Below are 23,154 nucleotides of genomic sequence, written 5' to 3' on the forward strand. Positions count from 1 at the left end.
AATTACTATGACATTTTTAAAATAAAAAAAAAAAAAAAAAAAAAGAATCAAACTCTTCTATCTAGGAGATTTTGCCACCAGATTATTAAGCATTTAATCCACTTACATTACAGTACATGATATGTGTACACTCAGTTCTGTTTATAATTTTATATTTACTATTGGTTGGAAGTCGTTTAGGTTCTTTAACATCCCCATCAGCACTTTTTAGTTTCCCTTATTTCTTGTGATATGACACATATCAGCAACCATTTTGCTAAGTATTTTGAAACCCAATCTGTTAAGATGTAAACCATCGTTCCCCAGACATATATTACTCAAGAATTTATTAGGATCTATAAATACAGCTCCTAACTTGTTGCATTGCTCTTTGATACAAGAATTTATTCTTGCTATTTTTGTTTCACTCACTGACCTTCTGTATATTATGCTGCTTACTAAAATCATAGAAGCTTTGTAGAGGTGTGTTGCTGTTTGAATAATGTTTCTGGTCTTACTGATGATTTCTTCTTCACTGCTGCTTCAAAGAGAATTTGTCCTCACATATAGGAAAACAGCTTTGTAGTTCTGGCTGAATTTATCTGTTGAAGTTTCTTCCAAGCTTAATAAGTTATTCTGATGTTTATTCATTTTCTGAGACTTGATTCCTGGATGTACATCAATTTTTGTGTTTGGTACTTCGATGTTTTTCAGCATATTGTCACTAATGACGACGAACTATTCTTTGAGAGGATTTGTTTCACTATTGCACTGCTTGTGTACTCTTTTGTTGTATGTCACTTTTGTCCATTTATATTTATTCCCTGATTTAAAGTCTTCAGCTTGTTTCAAGACTTGTTACACATTCTTTTGAGGATTGCAGAAGTGTATTACTCCACTCATTTTTACGACTTTGCCCATTATTATTGTTTCGCTCATTTTCTTGTGTGTGCTCCACAACTGGTGTTTTCATACAACTACAATTTTATTGATGCTTCAGGTTTTTATTTTCTTACATCAGTAGTTGTATTTCACTTTTCAGAGTGTCTATATCGCCTAAAAGCACTTTTATAATTTCATCTTTCATCTTCACTGCTGATGATAAACACACGTTTTCTTGTTCTAAACATATGGCACACAATCACTGTATAGTGTCACTAAGGAACTTCAAACATACTTTGACACACTTTTCATGTAACCAAAAGCTGCATTTACTGCACAGAATTCCTTTAACTAAACGTCTTTGGCACTTCTTACATGATGCACTGTTTATATTATTCTTTTTTGGGAGCGATGTGACATTGCACTCTACACCCAGCGCCATCTTGAACAAAATTCATACTATCTCTAGGATTTATTCCTCTGTACAGTGTCATGATATGTCATTCTCTTGGCAGTACTTATATGGATGCAACATATGCAGATAAGAAAAACAGAGAGTATGATAATCAGTGACCAGTACTGAAGAACTGCCTAAATTGTAAAGAGAAATTGGAAACATCTACAGGAGATATAAGTGCAATCTCTGTAACATGACTGTGAACCATAAGTGTAAACAAATGAGAACTTTAGCCACCTGAGTAGGGAGGAGGGGAATGAGGCCCACCTCCTACTCACAGGGCTAGCATCCTATGTCTGTGTTCTGAGCTCCTGAAAAAGCAGAACTGATGTGTTGAGGTGTGTTATACTTGAACCCTGTCATGGTCCAGGAAAAGAGAACATTGAGCAACACAAAGCAAAGCAGAGTACTCAAAGAATTCAATAATGCCAACAGTGCAATTGTTTGCTGAGGTTGGCATGGTTATAAATGTGGTAGTTCAGATCAGATCTCTTCTGGTATCTTATGTAACCATAGTTCAGAATACTTGCCACCTAAAACTTCCCTGTTATAAAGGGTGTGCATGATGTTGGCATCAACTCAAATTACGTAATGTGAATGAACTTAGAGCTACTGGGTTTAGGGGGCAGAAATATGGCTTTGCATGTTAACAACACATCCAAATGTGCCCATAGCACTTATGGACTAAGCAGTTAGCATAACTAAATATCTACAGTGCAGTAAGGCAGTTTGGCATGCTTTTGTGAATCTACTTCACCTGCAAAAGATACGGCTGTGCATATTAATCTGCCCACAGCAGTTACAGGCTCAATCTTATCATCATCAAATGTCTCTGGATGTTAAGTAAAGTCTACATAGATTTACATGATACTCTGACTGCCTACCAATATTTAATCTGCTGGCACAGATTAAATTTTTAGGACAACAATTGTTAAAGAAACATGTATGTATGTTACTGGATCCTTTACACTTTTCATCAAAGTCAAACGTTTTGTGTACGTCTTTCTAGTTTGTTACACAATTACTTCTTGAATTTGTCAATTCCATTTTCATTTATTATCCTTGAAGTATTTGTATTTGTATTTGTATTTATTTATTTATTTATTTATCCTGTGGATCACATATTGTACGAAGTACACACGATATAGGACAAGTCATTTTTCTTAACAAATATGTAGTTTGGAGAAAAAAAAGGCAATGGACTGCCATTTAAAAAAATGTACACAAAATTGTTCATCGATGAATATAGTAACTTTACATACAGAGAATACAAACAATTTACATGGGGAACTAAGAAACATGTAGGCAATGTAGTGCTACTTTAAATTTACACAAATAATCACTGAGATTACAGAATAGTGAAAATGTCAACTGGAAACACAACAGAAGGACAATGTCATTTAAAAACTACATTAAACATGAAATTAACATTGAGATTTCACAGACAATTAAGTTTTAATACTAATAGAATGTGTACTTGTACATTCAAAAAGCGAGTTAAAAAATTTTGGGAAGTGAAACTGAAACATAGTTGTGTATAGTAGAAATTAGGTTATTATTTTGCCTACAGAATGTTTTACTCTAATCACAGTATTTGACAAAGGAACTTTATAATTTTTCATTTCCAGGAATTCTTGTACTGAATAGAAACAGTGCTTTGTCAGAAATGCCTTTAGTTTATTTTTAAATATTGGATCTGGAGCAGTTTTTATTTGTTCTGGAATTTTATTGTGTAATATGACACCCAGATGAGTTATATATTTTTGGTATGATGATGTCCTTGAAAAAATTTGATGGATATTAGATTGCCCTCTGGTATAATGAGTGTGTATATCATTGTTTTGGATTAATTTGCCTGTTCTTGAGAGGTATTCCCTGGTGAATAGGATTGTTTCTTGAATGAATAGGGATGGGATGCTTAGAACATTAAGTTTTATAAATTGACAACAGGATTCCAGCTTTTTGAGGCCACAGATTATCCTCAGTGCTCTTTTTTGTAGTTTAAATATATTTGTGCTGTGAGTTCAATTTCCCCAAAAGATGATTCCATAGCGGAGCAATGAGTGGAACTGCGCATGGTATGCTTGCATTAGTGTGGATTTACTTGTAGTAGATTTTAGTATTCTTAGTCCATAGCACAATGATGAGAGTTTCTTTGATAAGTTGTTTATATGTGTGTCCCATTTTAAATTTTGTTGGACACATAGACCCAAAAATTTTGTTGCATTTACATTTTCAATTGTATCATTATTTAACTTTACTTGGATAGTTTTTTGATTGGATGTGGGAATTAGATGGAAGTTGATACATACAGTTTTCCCACTATTTACGATTAGGCCATTTTTGTTAAACCACTCAGAAAGTATTTTCATAGAGTTATCGGATATTGTCTGAAGGGATTCAGCGCTAGATCCAGTCAACACTATGCTTGTATCATCAGCAAACAGGATAGCTTTTTGTGGGCTCATACGTTCAACAAGATCATCTATGTAAATGAGGAAAAGTAATGGCCCTAGAACAGAGCCCTGGGGAACACCATATCTTATTGTTCTTTCCTCCGAGAGGAAAACTGTGTTATTTATTTTATTCTGTACATTAATATCGTATTGAAGTGATACCTTCTGTCTGTGGTTTTGTAGGTAAGAGCATAGCCAGTTGTGAGCCACACCTCTTATTCCTCTTCTTTCCAATTTAGCAAGCAGTATTTTATGATCTAGTACGTCAAAGGCTTTAGAGAGATCTAAGAAGATACCTGCAGCTATATTATGTTGGTCAATTGATTTCAGTATGTGGTCCAACAGCTCAAAAATTGCTGTCTGGGTGGATAAAGATTTACTAAAACCATGTTGTTGAATGCTGATTGGTGCGTGGTTTTTTATGAAATTTATAAGCCTGTCATAAAAAAGTTTTTCCAGGATTTTTGAAAAGATGCATAATGGTCTATAATTGGATACTAAATCAGGGGAACCTTTCTTTAGTAATGGTGAGACTTTAGCTATTTTGAGAGCATCTGGAAAAATGCCAGTTTTTAATGATTGGTTGTAGATGGTTGATAATGGCTTTACTATATGGGGAGCACACACCTTTAATATGAGGTCAGGTACTTCATCATAGCCACTAGAGATTTTATTGGGTAACAATTTTATTATGTTCCTAATTTCATCAGGGTTTGTTTCATAAACAAACATTGTAGCATTAGTGCTGTTTGACGTATTGGTGGAATTGAAGAACGATACCTTGCAGTTTGCCTGAATGAGATCTTCTGCTAGTGAGTGAAATATTCATTGAACTTGTTTACAACTGTGTATGGTTCTGTTACCTTAGAGTCATTAAGTGTTAGAGAAATGTTTTCCTTTTTAGGTGTTGAACTACAAGTTTCTTTTTTATAAACTTTCCATATAGCTTTCATTTTGTTTGAAGAGTTTCTTATGAAATTGTCGTTCCATAAAAGTTTTGCCTGTCTAATCACTCTTAAGATAAGTTTTTTTGTAGGCTTTACAATAGTCAGAAAATTCTTCAGTGACTATGTATTTTTTGGAGCAATATTGGAGAAATCTGTTTCTCTCACTAGAAATTTTGATTCCTTTTGTTACCCACGACTTTCTATTTTGATTGCTTGAAGTTTTTGTTTCAAAAGGAAATGCTGTATTAAAGTAATAAAGGAAGGTGTTATGGAAGCTTAAGAACATATTATCAACAGTTGTTTGCATGTAAACACTGTCCCAATTTTCCTTAGCTAATAGGAAGTTAAAAATCCTAATATTGTCATCTGAAAAGTTTCTTCTTTGAAATACTTTTTTGGGGCTGATTTTACTATTTTCCATGTCAACGCTCAGTAGCTGAGCATCGTGGTCACTGTATCCCATGCTCAGTACTTCGCCAGTGAATTTGTAACCAGTATCAGTTATGAAGATTTGATCAATTATTGAATCAGTATGCTCTGTTGATCTTGTTGGAGAGTGTATTGTGGGGATCATATTAAAGGATTTGGTCATGATTAACAAATCAAGTTTAGCATTACTGTTTTTTGATAAATTGATGTTAAAATCGCCACAAAGTATTATTCTCATATCTAATGAGCTGACACTATTCAGCAGAACTTCTAATTTGGTCATAAAATTTGGAATATTACTACTTGGTGCTCTGTATACATTTATAATTATATAGTTTAGTTCAGGCAGCTTAACCATAGAAAGCTCAAATTCCTTATCTTCAGATAATGCAATCTGTTCATTTAGGCCTACCTCACTGAATTTTATCTGGTCCTTTACAAATATAGCAGTACCGCCATGTGTGGAGAAATTCCTACAATAAAAGCTTGTTAATGAGTACCTTGGAATAGAGGTTGACTGAATTTCTTCTTTAGACAGCCAGTGTTCGGTAATACATATTACATCTGGATTTATTTGAGACTGAAGTAACACTTCCAGCATTTGATTCTTATTTCTGAATGACTGGACGTTATGGTGTAATACAAGAAATGATGGACTTTGTGACTTTTCAGTTAAGGGTTTAATTAATTTCTTTTCTAAAGGTATTTCTGACACAGCACTTACCCTAAAAAATTGGCCGAGATTTTATTTTTGTGTGTGGCTTCTTGCACGCAATTTTCAGTAGCAGAGTTGGTTTTGAGTGGTTGACACAGTTCTGCTTCCATCAAGGCTTCTGTGTTTGGCCTAAACCATTTTGTAATTTGTGGTTGTTTGGCGATCTTGATACTTGCGGCTGATTTCTTCAGGATATGATTTCGGAGTTTTTCTACTATTTGGTCTTTTCCTAACATATTTAAATGTAGTCCATGAGCTGTATGAAATCTTCTTCCTAAATTGTATGTATCAATTATCTCTATGTTATGAAATGTAGAACATATTTCTGATATCAGTTTGTTTGCAATGTAAATTTCTTGGTTGACACAGGACCAGGAAGGCAAATCATAACGATGAGGAATGTTAACAATGAGTACATTTGTATGTAATAGGTTGTTTAAGCATTCCTTCATTTCTTTTGCAAACCCTTTTATTTCATTCCTATATATATCGTTTGAACCACCTAGAAGCACGACAAAATCACAATTACTTAAGTGAGATACATCAGTAGAGTTTGTTAGTTTATTTACCTCACAAAACTGCGCTCCTGGCTTCACAAAACCAGTTGCCATTAAATTACATTTATCTTCCAATAGTGCTGAAATTCCACGTCCATGACTGTCACCAAGTGCACACATTTTTTTGTTTATCACAGTTTTGGGGCTAGAAGGTTTTGAAACATGTTTCTGCTGTGTAGATATATTCTGTTTTTGCACATTCGGTAACCTTTTTTGATAACTATGAACCTGTGTTAACTTTGCGGTCTTGGGAGCAAATTTATTGTATGCAGCAGAAGTTTTTTTTCACAATGACCACCGTTTTGTAGTAGGATATCGAATTTGTTTTTTTTGAGCTATTACTGATGAAGAAACACTATTTACAATATCTGCACACTTTATTTTACACGGACTCTGTTGTGTAGGTTCCACATTTTGCTTAATAACGGGCTTTTCTTTCAGATGGTGCACGATTTGATCTTTTGTAGATAGGCCTACCATTTTTTGGAGCACGGCAGGAGAATTTATTACTAAAGATGACGAAATGATTGCGCTATGGTTTGCGTTACCGGTACACCCAGAATGTGTTGGAAAACTTGAAATGGCGACGGAATCATTGGTTACTGTGTACACTTTATTTCTGTCGAATTCACTTACGCCCTGCTCGGCGGTTTTTAGTTTTCCACGATCATTTTCAAGACATTCGAGTCTATCAGCTAACACTCTGATTTCTGCCAAGGATCTGCGCACAATTTCTTGCAACGAATTAATAGTTTCAACTAGTTTTGCTTTGTCAGGATGGACTTCACATGTTACACACTTACATTTTGATTTGGATGATTTTTCACTGCAGGTTTTTTGCGTGGCACTAGACTTGAAACTTTGCAAAGCACTTTTGTTGATCATCTTCTTGCTATTGATGCCAGATAACATTTGAAAATTCGAAATAACTGGAGGCACAAATTCACTAAACTTCTCAATCCAATCGTTGTCAATTCTCTCTGTCTGTCTCTATAGTAGACAAAAACAGTTGACAAGGTATCTAAAAATTTGGAACAGTTAACTGTTTTAGAAGATTTCAAAAATGGCTATAGCTTAAGAGTTGAGTAGTATTCATGATGTGAGAGGCAGAATAAAGTGTCTGGGCTGAAAATTACTCAAATTGAAAGAATAAAAGTTTATGTGAGGAACTGGAGGATCATTTTCTCGGAGACAGCCACCACCCTGTAAGTAAGCAGTCATGTTCATATATAAGAATAAACTGCAAGCAAAGTAACTGTCTGCTTTCATGTTATTCTAGTATATCTTAAGTGTTAATGATATTATGAGAAGGTAAGTTACTACTCGCCATATAGTGCGACTCAGCATCTCCGCTACATGGTGAGTAGCAGCTTTGCTTCTCATAATATCATTAACATTTAAGATATCCTGGCTTTTACGTTGTTTGATTAAGTGTTGATGAGACCTATTACAGTAGTGCTTGAAGGAACATATCAGTATTTGTGAATTTTTTAACATACTTAGATACAGAAAATAGTCACCAACAATCCAAATGGTAAAAGTAAAATGTTAACGTTAAAGATGTATAGGAAACTCATTAATTTGACTCTAAATTATAATAAATTCTGTTGAGAAAAGAACAGTGGTAAAGGTACATATACAACAGAACAAAGCTCATTGAGTGTTGGGTAGGGCAAGAGAAAATGGCAGCATCACTAGTCTAACATAAAAGGTGAGTGTACTGGAAATTTCTGACTACTGAATGTCCTGTATCTAAACAACATGATAATGTAAAAAGACAAAAAATAAGCATATTCTGTAGGAGTTCCAAACTGAAAACCTTGTGAGTTACATGCTTGGTGAGATGCAACAACACAGACTGTTGCTGTTGTTGTGGTGCTGGTCTTCAGTCCAGAGACTGGTTTCATGCAGCACTCCATGCTGCTCTATCCTGTGCAAGCTTCTTCATCTCTGAGTAATTAATACAACCTACCTACATCTGCTTAGTATATTCGTCTCTTGGTCTCCCTCTACAATTTTTACCCTCTGCACTTACCTCCAATACTAAACTGATGGTCCCTTGATGCCTCAGAACGTGTCCTACCAATCAATCCTTCTTCTAGGCAAATTATGCCACAAATTCCTCTTCTACCCAATTCTGTTCAATACCTATTCATTAGCTACGTGATCTACCCATCTAAACTTCAGCATTCTTCTGTAGCACCACATTTCAAAAGCTTGTATTTTCTTCTTGTCTTACATACATGGCTACACTCCATACAAATACTTTCAGGCAAGACTTCCTGACTTTTCAATATATACTTGATGTTAACGAATTCCTCTTCTTCAGAAACGCTTTCCTTGTCATAGCCAGTCTACATTCAATATCCTTTCTAGTTCAACCATCATCAGTTATTTTGCCCCCTAAATAGCAAAATTCATCTACTACTTTAAATGTCTTATTTACTAATATAATTCCCTCAGCACCACCTGATTTAATTCAACTACATTCCATTATCCTCATTTTGCTTTTGTTGCTGTTCGTCTTATATCCTTCTTTCAAGACACTGTCCATTCTGCCACCGTCAGAATTTGAATGAGAGTATTCCAGTCAACATTGTCAAAAGCTTTCTCTAAGTCTATGAATGCTAGAAACGTAGGTTTGCCTTTCCTTAGTCTATTTTCTAAGATAACTCATAGGGTTAGTATTGCCTCACATGTTCCTATATTTCTACGGAATCCAAACTGATGTTCCCCATTGTCGGCTTCTAACAGTTTTTCCATTCGTCTATAAAGAATTTGTGTCAGTACTTTGCAGTTGTGACTTATTAAACTGATAGTTCAATAATTTTCACAACTGTTAACACCTGCTGTCTTTGTGATTGGAATTACTATATTCTTCTTGAAGTCTGAGGGTATTTTGCCTGTTTCATACATCTTGCTCACCGGATGGTAGACTTTTGCTCTCAGTAGTTCTAATGGAATGTTGCCTACTCCTAGGGCCTTGTTTCGACTTAGGTCTTTCAGTGTTCTATCGAATTCTTCATGCAGTATCATATCTCCCATTTCACTTCATCTACATCCTCTTCCATTTCCATAATATTGCCCTTGTATAGATCTTCCATATACTCCGTCCACCTTTCTTTCCCTTCTTTGCTTAGAACTGGTTTTCCATCTGAGCTCTTAATATTCATAAGGTGATTCTCTTTTCATCAAAGGTCTCTTTAATTTTCCTGTGGGCAGTATCTATGTTACCCCTAGTGATATATGCTTCTACATACTTACATTTGTCCTCTAGCCATCCCCACTTAGCCATATTGCACTTGGCTTCCTGTCGATCTCATTTTTGAGACGTTTGTATATCTTTTAACCTGCTTCATTTACTGCATTTTATTTTTTCTTCATTCATCAATTAAATTAAATATCTCTCATGTTACCCAAGGATTTTTTCTAGCCCTTGTCTTTTTACCTACTTGATCCTCTGTTGCCTTCACTATTTCATCCTTCAAAGCTACCCGTTGTTCTTCTACTGTGTTTCTTTCCCCTGCTCTTGCCCATTGTTCCCTAATGCTCTCTCTAAAACCTCTGGTTCTTTCAGCTTGTCCAGATCCCACCTTTTTGCAGTTTCTTCAGTTATAATCTACAGTACATAACCAATAAATTGTGGTCAGAGTCCACATCTGCACCTGGAAATGTCTTACAGTTTTAAACCTGGTTGCTAAATCTCATCATTATATAATCTGTCTGAAACCTTCCAGTGTCTCCAGGCCTCTATCACATATACAACCTTCATTCATGATTCTTAAGCTAAGCGTTAGCTATGATTGTTATGCTCTGTCCATGACAGGAAAACACAAAAGCTGTGCATGAGACAGGGTGTGTGCATGCCTGATACTATTGTGTTTATGAACGTCCCATTATATAAACCTGTTGATTCCACTCAACAGTGTGTTAACTCTGCTGGGAGCTGTGTCAGTGTAGTTTTTGCCACTTCTGTCATCATTGCTGCTAAAATTGTCACTATCACTGCTATAGTGCTATTTCATTTTCCCATGATAGATCTTGTTTTGCAGCTTTTCTGTTGATAAGTATACTTGCTGATGATTATTGTCAAATGTTTTCTTTCCTGTGGACTGCAGTTTGTCCCAGCTGTTTATCTTCTCTTCTCTTCCCTCAAACCACTGCTGAAGTGTGCCGTCCAATAAAAATACACATTTGCTAAATGCATTATGTCCTCCCAACTATTGCATTTGGCAACTTAGTAGAGTCCCTTCCGCCCTGTCACCGAATCCTGACCAGTGTCTCCAGAAAACACTGATGGATACCTGATGTGCACTGACTTACTGTTGTTTAGGAGCCCATTGAGTTCCTGGATATTCGGTCCATGGGAATTATGCACTGCTAACATTTCAGTTTCTGTCTGTGTAGGCAACAGCTTTTACACTACCTGATTGGAGCCATGATAATGTAGATCTTCTGAAGTACCCAGTGTCTCTGAGAAACAATGTCAGGTTGTAACCAGAACGAATTGCAAATGCAGGAGCAGGATTGTCAATAGAATACAACAGAGCATGTTTATTATGAACACAGACGTACAGCCAGAACAGATCAAACGGAACTGATCCCCTGGATGGAGTATGCTACTATCTATGCAAAAATCAAATATTCCAGAATATACAAACATAAGAAATTTTGAGATCCTTCCAGGAATGTAATTATTAAATGACCAATAACTGCCGGTAGTTGGGGTTGTACGGGTGACATACGGCATGCAAGCCAATGACACCAACTGCTACATCACACTGAGTGCAGCTCAGTTCTTAACAAATGAAGTACATGCAGCACTGTGCTATTCTGATTAAGGAAATTATATTTCATATGACACTTCCATGGTTCAATCAAAATGAAATTGTGGTAGTTACCTTGTCAATTCATTCCTGCTTTGGTGAAAGTATAAACTGTCGTATTGATCTCTGTGTGTTTTTTCATTGTTTCCAGTGAGCATTCTCATCACTGCAAACTAGACTTTGAAGTCAGTGATTTTTTCATGTTTGGAAGTCCCCTGGCACTGGTTCTTGCATACAGAAAAATTTCTTCATCTGATGATAAAAACAGTAAGTACTCTCCTGACAATTAACATAATAGTGCAATACCTGAAAATGTTATTTAAATGAATGTGGTTCTTTAGTTTTAAAAAATCATTTCTAATAAGTCACAAAAATATGCCAATAAGATATACTTTTTATGTTTCGCCTATATGATACTGTAGATTTACGAAAAATTGGGCCTCTGTGGATTTCCTGATACAGAATGTATTTTACTATGTTTTGTCCCTTACCCCCCTCCCCCCCCCCCCCCACCCCACCCCACAAAAAAAGGTAATAAATAGAGCAACTCTTTCATTCTACAGCTGATTTTGCACTGTTGTGAAGTTGTACAAAAAATTAAATTTGCATTGAGAACTGGGGGTGAAATCGGGAATGAGGACTTTCACAGGAAATTCTCTGACACACATCTGACGACCAGCCTTTACTGCTTCAGAAAGTTTTAGTTTAAATCTGTGATTGCATGACATGAATCATGCCTGAATAACTCAGGTGACAAGGGCATTGCTACAGAAAACAAGATTCCGGGTTCGAGTGTCTGGCACACAGACACACACTTTTAATCTCTCAATAAGTTTCAGGTGATACCACAGCTTATAACAGTTAACAACAAACACACAGCCAATTAACCTTTCACATATATCTTTATAGTTGAACAATAAACACACACACACACACACACACACACACACACACACACACACACACACACACCTCTCTCTCCCTCTCCAGTTGCTTAATGAAAGTTAAAAAAATAAGGGGTAAATTAAGACACATTATTTTCCCACATAACCTCAATAATAGTTTTATACATTTTCAGTCATAAAGTAGAAATGGAGCTATTGCTTGAACGGAATCTTTCATTGGTACAATTTTGCGTAGTAACCACTACTGCTTAGTTGTTTTTCGAAAAAGTTGTAGGATAGCAGGTGGTGGTATGCATTCTGTTGGCAGTTGCATAGAAGACAGTCTTGGGCTCTAGTCTGATTTGAGAGAGGCAGGAGGGGGGGAGTTCAGTGCTGATAATGGCTAGTGAACATTAATACTAAGGTTATCAGCCTCTACCCTACTTTAAATTTTTAAAGTAAAGGAAATTTCTAATTCTGGGTTTAATGCACTTAAACCTTTCACTGCTGTGGGTGTGTGTATACATGCGCTGCTACGTCGTCTCCCATGTGGTGTGGGCATGTGTACATGCATCCGATTTCCTGAGCCACTGACACCTCACTGCTGCAAAGTTACTTCCATATATTGGTGAATAAAAAGTTTTGAGTACTTACTGTACTTCACATGTGCCTCATTGTGTGCTTCATTTGGGGAAGGGGGAAACCCTCTTGAATCATGTATCAGATATGAGTGACTGCCCTTCAGATATAAAACCCAATAACTCAAGAATGAAATTAGATATCATTCTGTTCTGAATTTTAAATAAAATTTTGATGTCTTATCTATATTTCATTCACTACAATGTACGAGCTAAAAGTCAACCAAATACAAAGTTTACCCAGTGTGTTTCTATCTCTGCAAACTCTTTACAGTTGGAGGCAATGTTTTACTTAATTTGTTGCAATTTAGTAAGTATGATGGATAACAGAAAGAAATTCAGTTCCTTGTCAAGTGAAGATAATAGACTGGAAGGTCATATTGGTCAGAATGCTGTCTCTCAGAGCAGGCACCAGAATTTGTGAGAGCAATACAGTGATAACAAAAGCCACCTCAGCACAGACTGCAGAGAGCATATCTCAAGCAGTGGAAGGATTGATAGTGGCATTTTTGCTAACTGAATACTACTGCTGTTTTGCTGTTGATATATTTGGGTTAAGCAAAGTATCTCAAAAGTGAGAGTAGGGCACCTCACAGGTCATGATTTTTAAGTTATGTCAGTTACCACAAGAAGTTTTGTTGTGCTATGGATGGGACACTATAAAGTAATATTATCCATTTTATTCCATAATCATTGAGATATCTTTTCTTTTACAAACAATGCATGAGTGAAGAACAAATTGATTAGTTTAAATCTGAAGCCTTGTTATATGAGAGGTAAGGGTAACGAAGTGTTTTCCTTTGCAACCAGTTCCTAAACGATTGTTTGTTTTTCAGACGAAAGTACACACATTTATTAATTAAAGGACAGCAAAAGATGCATTTTCTTGGATCAAGTGCTTTTTTAGCTCAAAAAGTAGGAACAAAAAAGAATTTCTGGGTTTAAGATAAATGTCGCTCAACTTTAAGACAACATTGTAGAGTATGATAAAGTTTTTAATGTATACATTTTTTAAAGTTCCACTCGCATATTGTCCAGTTTATTCTTCCACCTATTTTCTCTATTTTTATGGGTGGAGACTCCTGCTAAACTGGTAAGTATTTCTTTTGTCTTTATTTTAATGTACTTTCATGTAGGAAATCTCTTATGGAAACTCTAAAGTTTTGTTTGTAATACAGCACTCATGTATAAGCTTGCTATGCTCACTAATAAATCTCTCTCTCTCTCTCTCTCTCTCTCTCTCTCTCTCTCTCTCTCTCTCTCTCTGTGTGTGTGTGTGTGTGTGTGTGTGTGTGTGTGTGTGTGTGTGTGTGTGGGCGGGTGGGTGGATGGGTGGTTTTTTCACCCTGGTATAGCAAATACTGCTTTGTTACAGGCCCTATACCAAAGCCCATGGTGCAGCAGATTTACAATCTCTTTCATCCCACTGATCCAGTAGCAGCAAGGCTGGAACCTTTACTGTCAGCAAGGTTCTCTATGCTGCCACCTGTAAACGTTGCCAGGTACCAGAAATATCCATTGGGAAATGGGCAGCCATATCATCTCTGTAAGTAGTATGCCTCGAGTGAGAAATAAAACCCTAGAGTTATAGTTACAGTAGTGTAAAAAGCATGCGAAATATCATGTAATAATAACTCCTTAGTATGATTCTGCAATGATGCATGACACATAATATAATCATAATATATGCACTGTTTCAGATTTCTCTTTATGTTAAGGCATTTTTTGAAATCTTTGGCTATTAGATGCCTCATGCAGATTCCTTAGTATACCTCAGATTTATATCCTATATTTATATCTTTTGTAGAGTTTTCCTGTATGATCAGCACAAGAGTATTATTTCAACAATATTAAAGGGATATTTAAGCAAGAGTACAACTCATATTACATGAAATAGTAGTGGAAAACTGTTAAATGATATTTAGTCCCTGTTGACAGCATACAGTATTAAAAACCATTGAAACTGTCCACTTATTAATTTTAATTTTTTAAGCAGAAGTGTAGTCAGCAGTTCTGGCTGACCGTCACTGTATTAACTTTGTATGTAGCTTGATACTTTAAAATTAGGAACTCATTTATTATAGGTTACAACTCTCACCTTCAGATTAACATAAGCACACACATAAGCTTTGTCTACATCTATACTCCACAAGCACATTACCTCTGTTGTTGTTTTTGTTGTTGTTGTTGTTGTTGTTGTGGTCTTCAGTCCTGAGACTGGTTTGATGCAGCTCTCACCTTACCTCTATCTCTACATAAATACTCTACATGCCACCTGATGGTGTGTGGTGGATGATACTTCTGGTGCCACTGACTGACTCTCCCTTCCCTGATTGTTGGCAAGCCTCTGTATTGGCTATAATTTCTCGAGTTTTCTCGTCATAGTCATTTTATGAGATGTACATGAGAGTATGTATTATTTTGTCCACCTCCTCCTGGAAAGTACTGTCTCAAAATTTCAGTAGTACACCTCTCCTTGATGCACAATGAATCTCTTTAGTGTCTGCCACTGGAGTTTGTTGAGGACCTGTGTAATGCTGTCACGCTGACCAAACAGTCACGAGATCAAACACACTGCTCCTTGTTGGCTTTCCTTTGTCTCTCCCATAAGTCCTACATGGTAATGGTCCCAGATCAGTTCTCAGAATCGGACAAACAAGTGTCTTGTAAGCCACTTTTTTCATGGATGTCTTACATTTCCTTAAGATTCTTCCTATGAATCTCAGCATGGCATTTGTTTTTTGTATTTGTTTTATGTGCTTATTCAACTTAAGGTCGCTGCTCATGGTTACTCCTTGATATTTTACAGTAGATACTGTTTCCAGCAATTTGTCATCAATAGCAAAATAATACAAGAGTGTGTTTCTTTTCCTATGTATGTGCTATATGTTACATTTAGGTATGTTCAGGGTCAACTGACATGGCCTGCGCCATTCATCAATCTTTTATAGGTTGTTCTGCAAATTGAATCTGTCTTCTGGTGTTGCTACTTTCTTATAGACAACCTCATTGTTCACTGTTAGTCTTAAAGAGCTTCCAACACTAACTAGAGCATTTCTATACACTGTAAATAGTAATGGTCCTATCACACTTTCTTGGGGGCTTCAGAAATTACCTTTACATTTGTTGATTATGTTTCATTAAAAGTGACATATTGAGATCTATCTGCAAGGAAGTCTTGGATCCAGTCACAAACCTGGAGCAATACTCAGTAAGCTCATCCATTGTCACTAAATGGCAGGAACATGACATCAACCTGAGTGCCATTGTATACAGTGCTATTGATCTTGTCCAGAACAGAGCAAGATCTCTGTGTGTGGAATCTGTTGGTTTTTATAGAGGAGATTTACATTCTCCAGATACACCATATGTTTTGAGCATAAAACTTGTTCCGTAATTCTAAAACAGATTGATGTCAAAGATATAGGCCTATAATTATGTGCATCTGTCCTACGACCCTTCTTGAAAATGAGAATGACCTGCATTTTTTTTTCTAGTCACCGGATACTCTTTGTTGTGCCAGCAAACTACAATAAACTTTTGCTAGAAGGGGAGCAAGTTCTTTTGCATAATCTTTGTAGGGTCTTACAGGTATCTCATCTGCTTCTGATGCGTTTCCACTACTAAGTGACTGTAATTGTTTTCCTATTCTGCAGTCTGTTATCTCAATGTCTAATTTATGACATTCATACAGTGACTGAAAGGAGGGACCGCATTATAATCTTCTGTGATGAAACAATTTCGGGAGACTGAACTCAGTATTTCAGCCTTCTCTCTGGTATCTTCTGTTTCCATGCAGTTGTGGTTACTGATTGACTGAGTTGATGATTGCAGATCATTTTCTAAGTTTAGGTGATACCAAAACTTCTTAGGGTTTTTAGTCAGATTATTTGATAAATTTTACTTTAAAAGTTAACTAATTTTATAAATGTAGATATCTTTGTTGCTAGGCAGTCTTATACATTACCCTCAAGGGTTGGTTCTCTAGGTATCTGCTAAAAGTAATTTTTGTACAAGACATTTAGATTAATGTCACACACATCCCTGTCTCTGGCAGCAGTTTTAATTGCATACCCCTCCCACTATATCTCTGGCAAGTAGAAGTCACCTCATATTACAACAGCATGATCAGGAAAGTTATTAACAATATCCTGCAAATTCTCTCTGAAGCCAGGCAGTCTGTAAAAGAACTGAATACCATTTTTGACCAACCTTTGATGGTTAACTTCACTCAGATTAATTCGCATTTGGAATCTGTGATAACCTTGCTAGATATTATTGAATTCTTTGCTGCAAAAAATGTGACACAGCCATTGGTGAATAGCCTATCCTTACACTAATTACTCAAATCTGAAATTTAGATTTTATTGTTATTCACTACATTTGACCTTCACTGAGCAGTACTAATTCTGGGACCTTTCCTCGGATGATTCTGGGACCTTTCCTCGGATGATCCTGCAGTTCAGTAATATCATATTACCTTTTCTATATCCAATTTGTGAGGATGAGCATTCTCTGAGAACATTGTGGCTGATCCATATTTGATTTATGTAGGCAGTTCATCTCTGATCACAATGGGTGTTTCTCTAACCTTAAAAAGGCCCATTTGCACACCACATGTGCTCTACTACACTAGTAGCCTCTCTCTGTGTGAAGAGCACACCTGACCTATTAAGGAAAACCCTAAGACTCTCCATCCAATAATGATATTTGAGAAATTTACATCCAATCTCATCATAGAATCATCTGACCTCTAAAAATAGTGAGCTCCAGATGAGTTGTCTGCTGAAAAAAGCTGAGGATAACCTCAGAATCCAAGTGGCAGGCCTCATTCGTGCCAACGTGTGTCACGATTTGCAACCATGTTGCCTCCAGTGCGTTTGATAGCAACTGGCAGAGCCTTCTCCACATTTTGGATGAGACTGTCTACTACCCCCAGGGGGGAAAAAAAACCATGAAGTGCACATTGTCATTCTTTCCCTCACTGCCTGCTATTTCACTCCATTACTCATCTGATGTTGGAGCTCCCAATGACTAGCATATTTACCCTTTGCACTTGTCTTGATCTGCAAGAGAATCAGCTCCTGGCCCAACAGGAGGCTTATCCTTTGTTGTCTCAAAAGATTATCAACACTTGGTAGCACCTCGTACCTGTTGCTAAGGAGCCATCCATGCAGCCTGTTCCCTCCTTCACCTTCTACCCAGTGATGTTAGAACCCTCCAGAGTCTGCCACTCACTCTTGAGAGAAGACAGACTGGTTGGATGTTGCATATTGGAAGACACAGCAACAGCCAGGTCACCTGGGGGATTCCAACGGCACAAAAAGGTATCACTGGCCTTGGCACTGGTGCCCTGATGTTGCTGCAGCTTTGAGCAGTAGCCAGAAGCCTGTCAACTGTGGCTGACACAGCATCCTGCTGTTTACAGATAGCAGACAATTCTCCTTGTGGCCACTCATAACGGGCATAGTCCCCAGCCATGTCATGCTGTGTAAAAAAGTGAATAAGATATAAAAAATACAAGCAAAGTAGTGAAGAGTAACTGAGAAATTACAAAGAGAACCTCACAAAAGAGAGAATTATATGACTGTGGTGCTATTGTAGTTGGACTGTATGCAACATGTAAATGAGGAGATAAACAAACACTAAAATCTGCTCTGCAGAGTTCTTACTTAGTCCAAGACTACAAGACTTGCAAGCTCCTAAAACAGAAATTCTCTACTGAAAATGGGTGTATCAATAATTACTTTTTACTAGAAACTCTGCTTACACAAAAGCTACTGTGGAAAATAAATATGCAAATTCTAAAGCACCGATCTAAACTGTCTGCTATATACTAAAATGAAATTAAATGGAGTCACATGACATGGCACTCCTGGAAGCCAGAAGCTACCCGAGAAAGTTCCTCACTTAAAGATATGCAGTAAAATTTATGCAAAAAGATTAGAATAAGTTAGTAAACACTAGTATACAGTATAAATACACAGATACATAATTTTTAAAAATGGAGCTTTAGTTACCAGGCACACAAACAAACAAGAAATTTTAAAGTTCAGTAGACTAAAATGCACAAAGTAGATAAAACTAAGTTACTTCTAGTTATTAGAAATTAGTTAAAACTCTCAAACAAAATGCTGGGCTCTGATGTGCTGCTGACAAGGGATCTGCTGCCCAGTTTGTGGAGGGGGAGAACTTCTGATACCACTATCTTATCCCTCCCTTCCCCCTACCCACCACCATTCCCTGTTCCCTTCACAAATGGTGCATATCAGCTACAGCATCACAGAATTCCTCATTATGGTCCTTTCATGAGATATGTGGAAGAAAGTAATACATTGTCCAATTCTTCCTGAAACATACTGTCTCAGAATTTCGATACTAAACCTCCCTGTGATGCTCAATACATCTCTTGTAGCTTCTCTTACTGTAGTTTGTCCAGCCCCTCTCTCCCCCCCTCCTTCCTAGTTGTGATTCCCCCCCCACCCCCCTCACAACATTGGAGTAGCCATTAATGATCATGATGAAGCAACCTAATATCTTATTCCTATTAATCATATTTTTGACATGATGTGCATAAAACATATGCGTCACTGCTCACTTTTTTTAGAGAGATAGAACCACAGTTTGAACTGAGGATATTTGCAGAGGCAAAATGCATTTCTGTCTTCATTTATGTTATACTCTGGTTACCAGTATGTCCAAATATTTGTGTGTGTTGACCATCAGTCACTAAACATTGAGCGTGATCCAGTAGTGAACACTCATTCCTCAAATGCCGTATTGCTTTTCTGCTTGTTTTTAAAAAGTGTACACTCTATTCCTGTTTTGCAGATTAACCACATAGACATTTATACCCACACTTCAAAATATTGCAGTTGGGAAGTACTTGCCAGCCCATAACTGACACAACTGCTTTCAATTTCAAATAGCCTCTCTTGTTAATTGCAATTCTGTACTTGTTCCACCTATTCTATTCTATTCTTACTTTTCCTGTCCTGATATGAGCGATGACATTTCCTTATTTTTTGGCAATTTTACCATTTTACATTGAGAACGTGTTCTGATTAATGCCAATTCAAACAAAATCTACAAATCTCTCCAAAGAGGTTTCTGTGATGGTGTGCTGTTTTGGGCTCCATCCATTTATATTACTTACAATTTTGGATGTCAATAAAATTTTCCCATCGAAACCTCATTTCCCTCCTTCCTGCTCCTCTTCCTCTTCTCATTTTCCTTGTCCTTTTCCTTTTATTCCTCACCCATCCTCATCCTCCCATCCCTCCTTGTGCAACACACTCTGGCTTACAAATTAAAACTGTTATCACTTAGCTGAATGTAATATATATATATTTAAAAACAAAGATGGTGTGACTTACCATACGAAAGCGCTGGCAGGCTGATAGAAACACAAACACACACATACATACACACAAAATTCTATCTTTCGCAACCAATGGTTGCTTCGTCAGAAAAGAGGGAAAGATGAAAGGATGTGGGTTTTAAGGGAGAGGGTAAGGAGTCATTCCAATCCCGGGAGCGGAAAGACTTACCTTAGGGGGAAAAAAGGACAGGTATACACTCGCGCGAGCATGCCCACACACCCACCCACCCACACCCACACACCCACACCCACACACCCACACCCACACACCCACACCCACACACCCACACCCACACCCACACACCCACACCCACACCCACACCCACACACCCACCCACACCCACACCCACACCCACACACCCACACACCCACACCCACACACACACACACACACACACACACACACACACACACACACACACACACACACATATCCATCCGCATATACACAGACACAAGCAGACATTTGTAAAGGCAAAGAGTTTGGGCAGAGATGTCAGTCGAGGCGGAAGTACAGAGGCAAAGATGTTGTTGAAAGACAGGTGAGGTATGAGTGGCGGTAACTTGAAATTAGCGGAGGTTGAGGCCTGGCGGATAACGAGAAGAGAGGATATACTGAAGGGCAAGTTCCCATCTCCGGAGTTCTGACAGGTTGGTGTTAGTGGGAAGTATCCAGATAACCCGGACGGTGTAACACTGTGCCAAGATGTGCTGGCCGTGCACCAAGGCATGTTTAGCCACAGGGTGATCCTCATTACCAACAAACACTGTCTGCCTGTGTCCATTCATGCGAATGGACAGTTTGTTGCTGGTCATTCCCACATAGAAAGGGTCACAGTGTAGGCAGGTCAGTTGGTAAATCATGTGGGTGCTTTCACATGTGGCTCTGCCTTTGATCGGGTGTGTTCATTGGCTGAGTTGATGTGTAGGTGAAGGATTAGGTGGGTGAGGGCAATGGATTGTTCAGTTTGGAACTTAACACTTAAAGCTTCACACTTAAAGTTCCCATCTCTGGCTGCAACCCTTCTTTCCATCAGTCCCTATACCAGCTCCAAACTGAACAATCCATTGCCCTCACCCACCTAATCCTTCACCTACACATCAACTCAGCCAATGAACACACCCGTCAACTCCTATCCTTAATAAAAGTCCTCAATCTTTCCTCTCCCACATCCACACTGGCTGTTCAAAGCATCCTCCTACAGGCAAACCGCAAATTAGGACAGCATGCCACCCTCCACCTCAAAAAATTATCCATCTCCTGGTTTCCCACCTCCGGAAAGGCAACTCACTCACCCTTCACAACCTTTCCAGCAAACCTCAACCTCCTCTCATTGCACACAAACCCAGTCTCTCCCATCTACTCAATCTCCCACTTCCAGCTCCACTCCCTCCAAAACCTCAAAATTCCAATCAATGCAATCTGGAACCACAACACCCCAATTCAGTAGTTAACCTTTCCTCCAAACCTCTCTCCCAATCCGAAACCTCTGTCCTATCCAAAGGCCTCACCTTCAGCCCCACTCCCAGATTCAACCAAACAGCCCTCGTCAAAGATTTACTGTCCTACACCCGTACTCTCTGCTGGAGATACCACTTTGCCACGAAGAAAAATGATCCTAATCCTACTCCTAATGATCCAACTCCTCAAGACACTATCCAGATTGAACCCTGCCTGGAACAGTTCCGTCCTCCGTCACAGCGGGACCCACTGCCTCTTCCTCAAAATCACCCTCTCCAAACCTTCCAGGAATTTCTGACTTCCAGCCTTGCTTCTCAATCCTTCTTAAAAAACCTTAATCCTACTCCCAACATCACCACTGCTGAAGCCCAAGTATCCGTGATCTGAAGGCTGACCGATCCATCGTCATTCTTCCGGCGGACAAGGGTTCCACGACCGTGTTACTTGATCGTCGGGAGTATGTGGCTGAGGGACTGCGTCAGCTTTCAGACAACACCACATACAAAGTTTGCCAAGGTAATCCCATTCCTGATGTCCAGGCGGAGCTTCAAGGAATCCTCAGAACCTTAGGTCCCCTACAAAACCTTTCACCCGACTCCATCAACCTCCTGACCCCACAGACACCCCGCACCCCTACCTTCTTCCTAAAATTCACAAACCCTCTTCCTAAAATTCACAAACCCAATCATCCCGGCCGCCCCATTGTAGCTGGTTACCAAGCCCCCACAGAACGTATATCTGCCTACGTAGATCAACACCTTCAACCCATTACGTGCAGTCTCCCATCCTTCATCAAAGACACCAACCACTTTCTCGAACGCCTGGAATCCTTACCCAATCTATTACCCCCGGAAACCATCCTTGTAACCATTGATGCCACTTCCTTATACACAAATATTCCGCACGTCCAGGGCCTCCCTGTGATGGAGCACTTCCTTTCCCGCCGATCACCTGCCACCCTACCTAAAACCTCTTTCCTCATTACCTTAGCCAGCTTCATCCTGACCCACAACTTCTTCACTTTTGAAGGCCAGACATACCAACAATTAAAGGGAACAGCCATGGGTACCAGGATGGCCCCCTTGTACACCAACCTATTCATGGGTCGCTTAGAGGAAGCCTTCTTGGTTACCCAGGCCTGCCAACCCAAAGTTTGGTACAGATTTATTGATGACATCTTCATGATCTGGACGCACAGAGAACAACTACTCCAGAATTTCCTTTGGTTCCATCAGATTCATCTGGTCCTACTCCAAATCCCATGCCACTTTCCTTGACATTGACCTCCATCTGTCCAATGGCCAGCTTCAAATGTCCGTCCACATCAAACCCACCAACAAGCAACAGTACCTCCATTATGACAGCTGCCACCCATTCCACATTAAACGGTCCCTTCCCTACAGCCTAGGTCTTCGTGGACAACAAACCTGCTCCAGTCCGGAATCCCTGAACCATTACACCAACAACCTGAAAACAGCTTTCACATCCCGCAACTACCTTCCCAACCTGGTACAGAAGCAAATAACCAGAGCCACTTCCTC

At 38.4% G+C, this 23,154-nt stretch overlaps 1 protein-coding gene across 1 annotated transcript in view; it reads left to right on the top strand.

The window, feature by feature from the left end:
* The window catches only part of LOC126475444 (protein retinal degeneration B), a 600,634-nt gene that overhangs the window by 484,344 nt on the left and 93,136 nt on the right, over positions 1-23,154 (top strand). Inside the window, exons 16-17 of the mRNA XM_050103311.1 lie at positions 11,400-11,515; positions 14,146-14,316. Coding sequence (XP_049959268.1) covers positions 11,400-11,515; positions 14,146-14,316 — 287 coding nt within the window. The remainder of the gene's footprint in view (positions 1-11,399; positions 11,516-14,145; positions 14,317-23,154) is intronic.

This window comes from Schistocerca serialis, chromosome 1 (genome assembly GCF_023864345.2).
Source record: "Schistocerca serialis cubense isolate TAMUIC-IGC-003099 chromosome 1, iqSchSeri2.2, whole genome shotgun sequence".
Lineage (NCBI taxonomy): Eukaryota > Metazoa > Arthropoda > Insecta > Orthoptera > Acrididae > Schistocerca > Schistocerca serialis.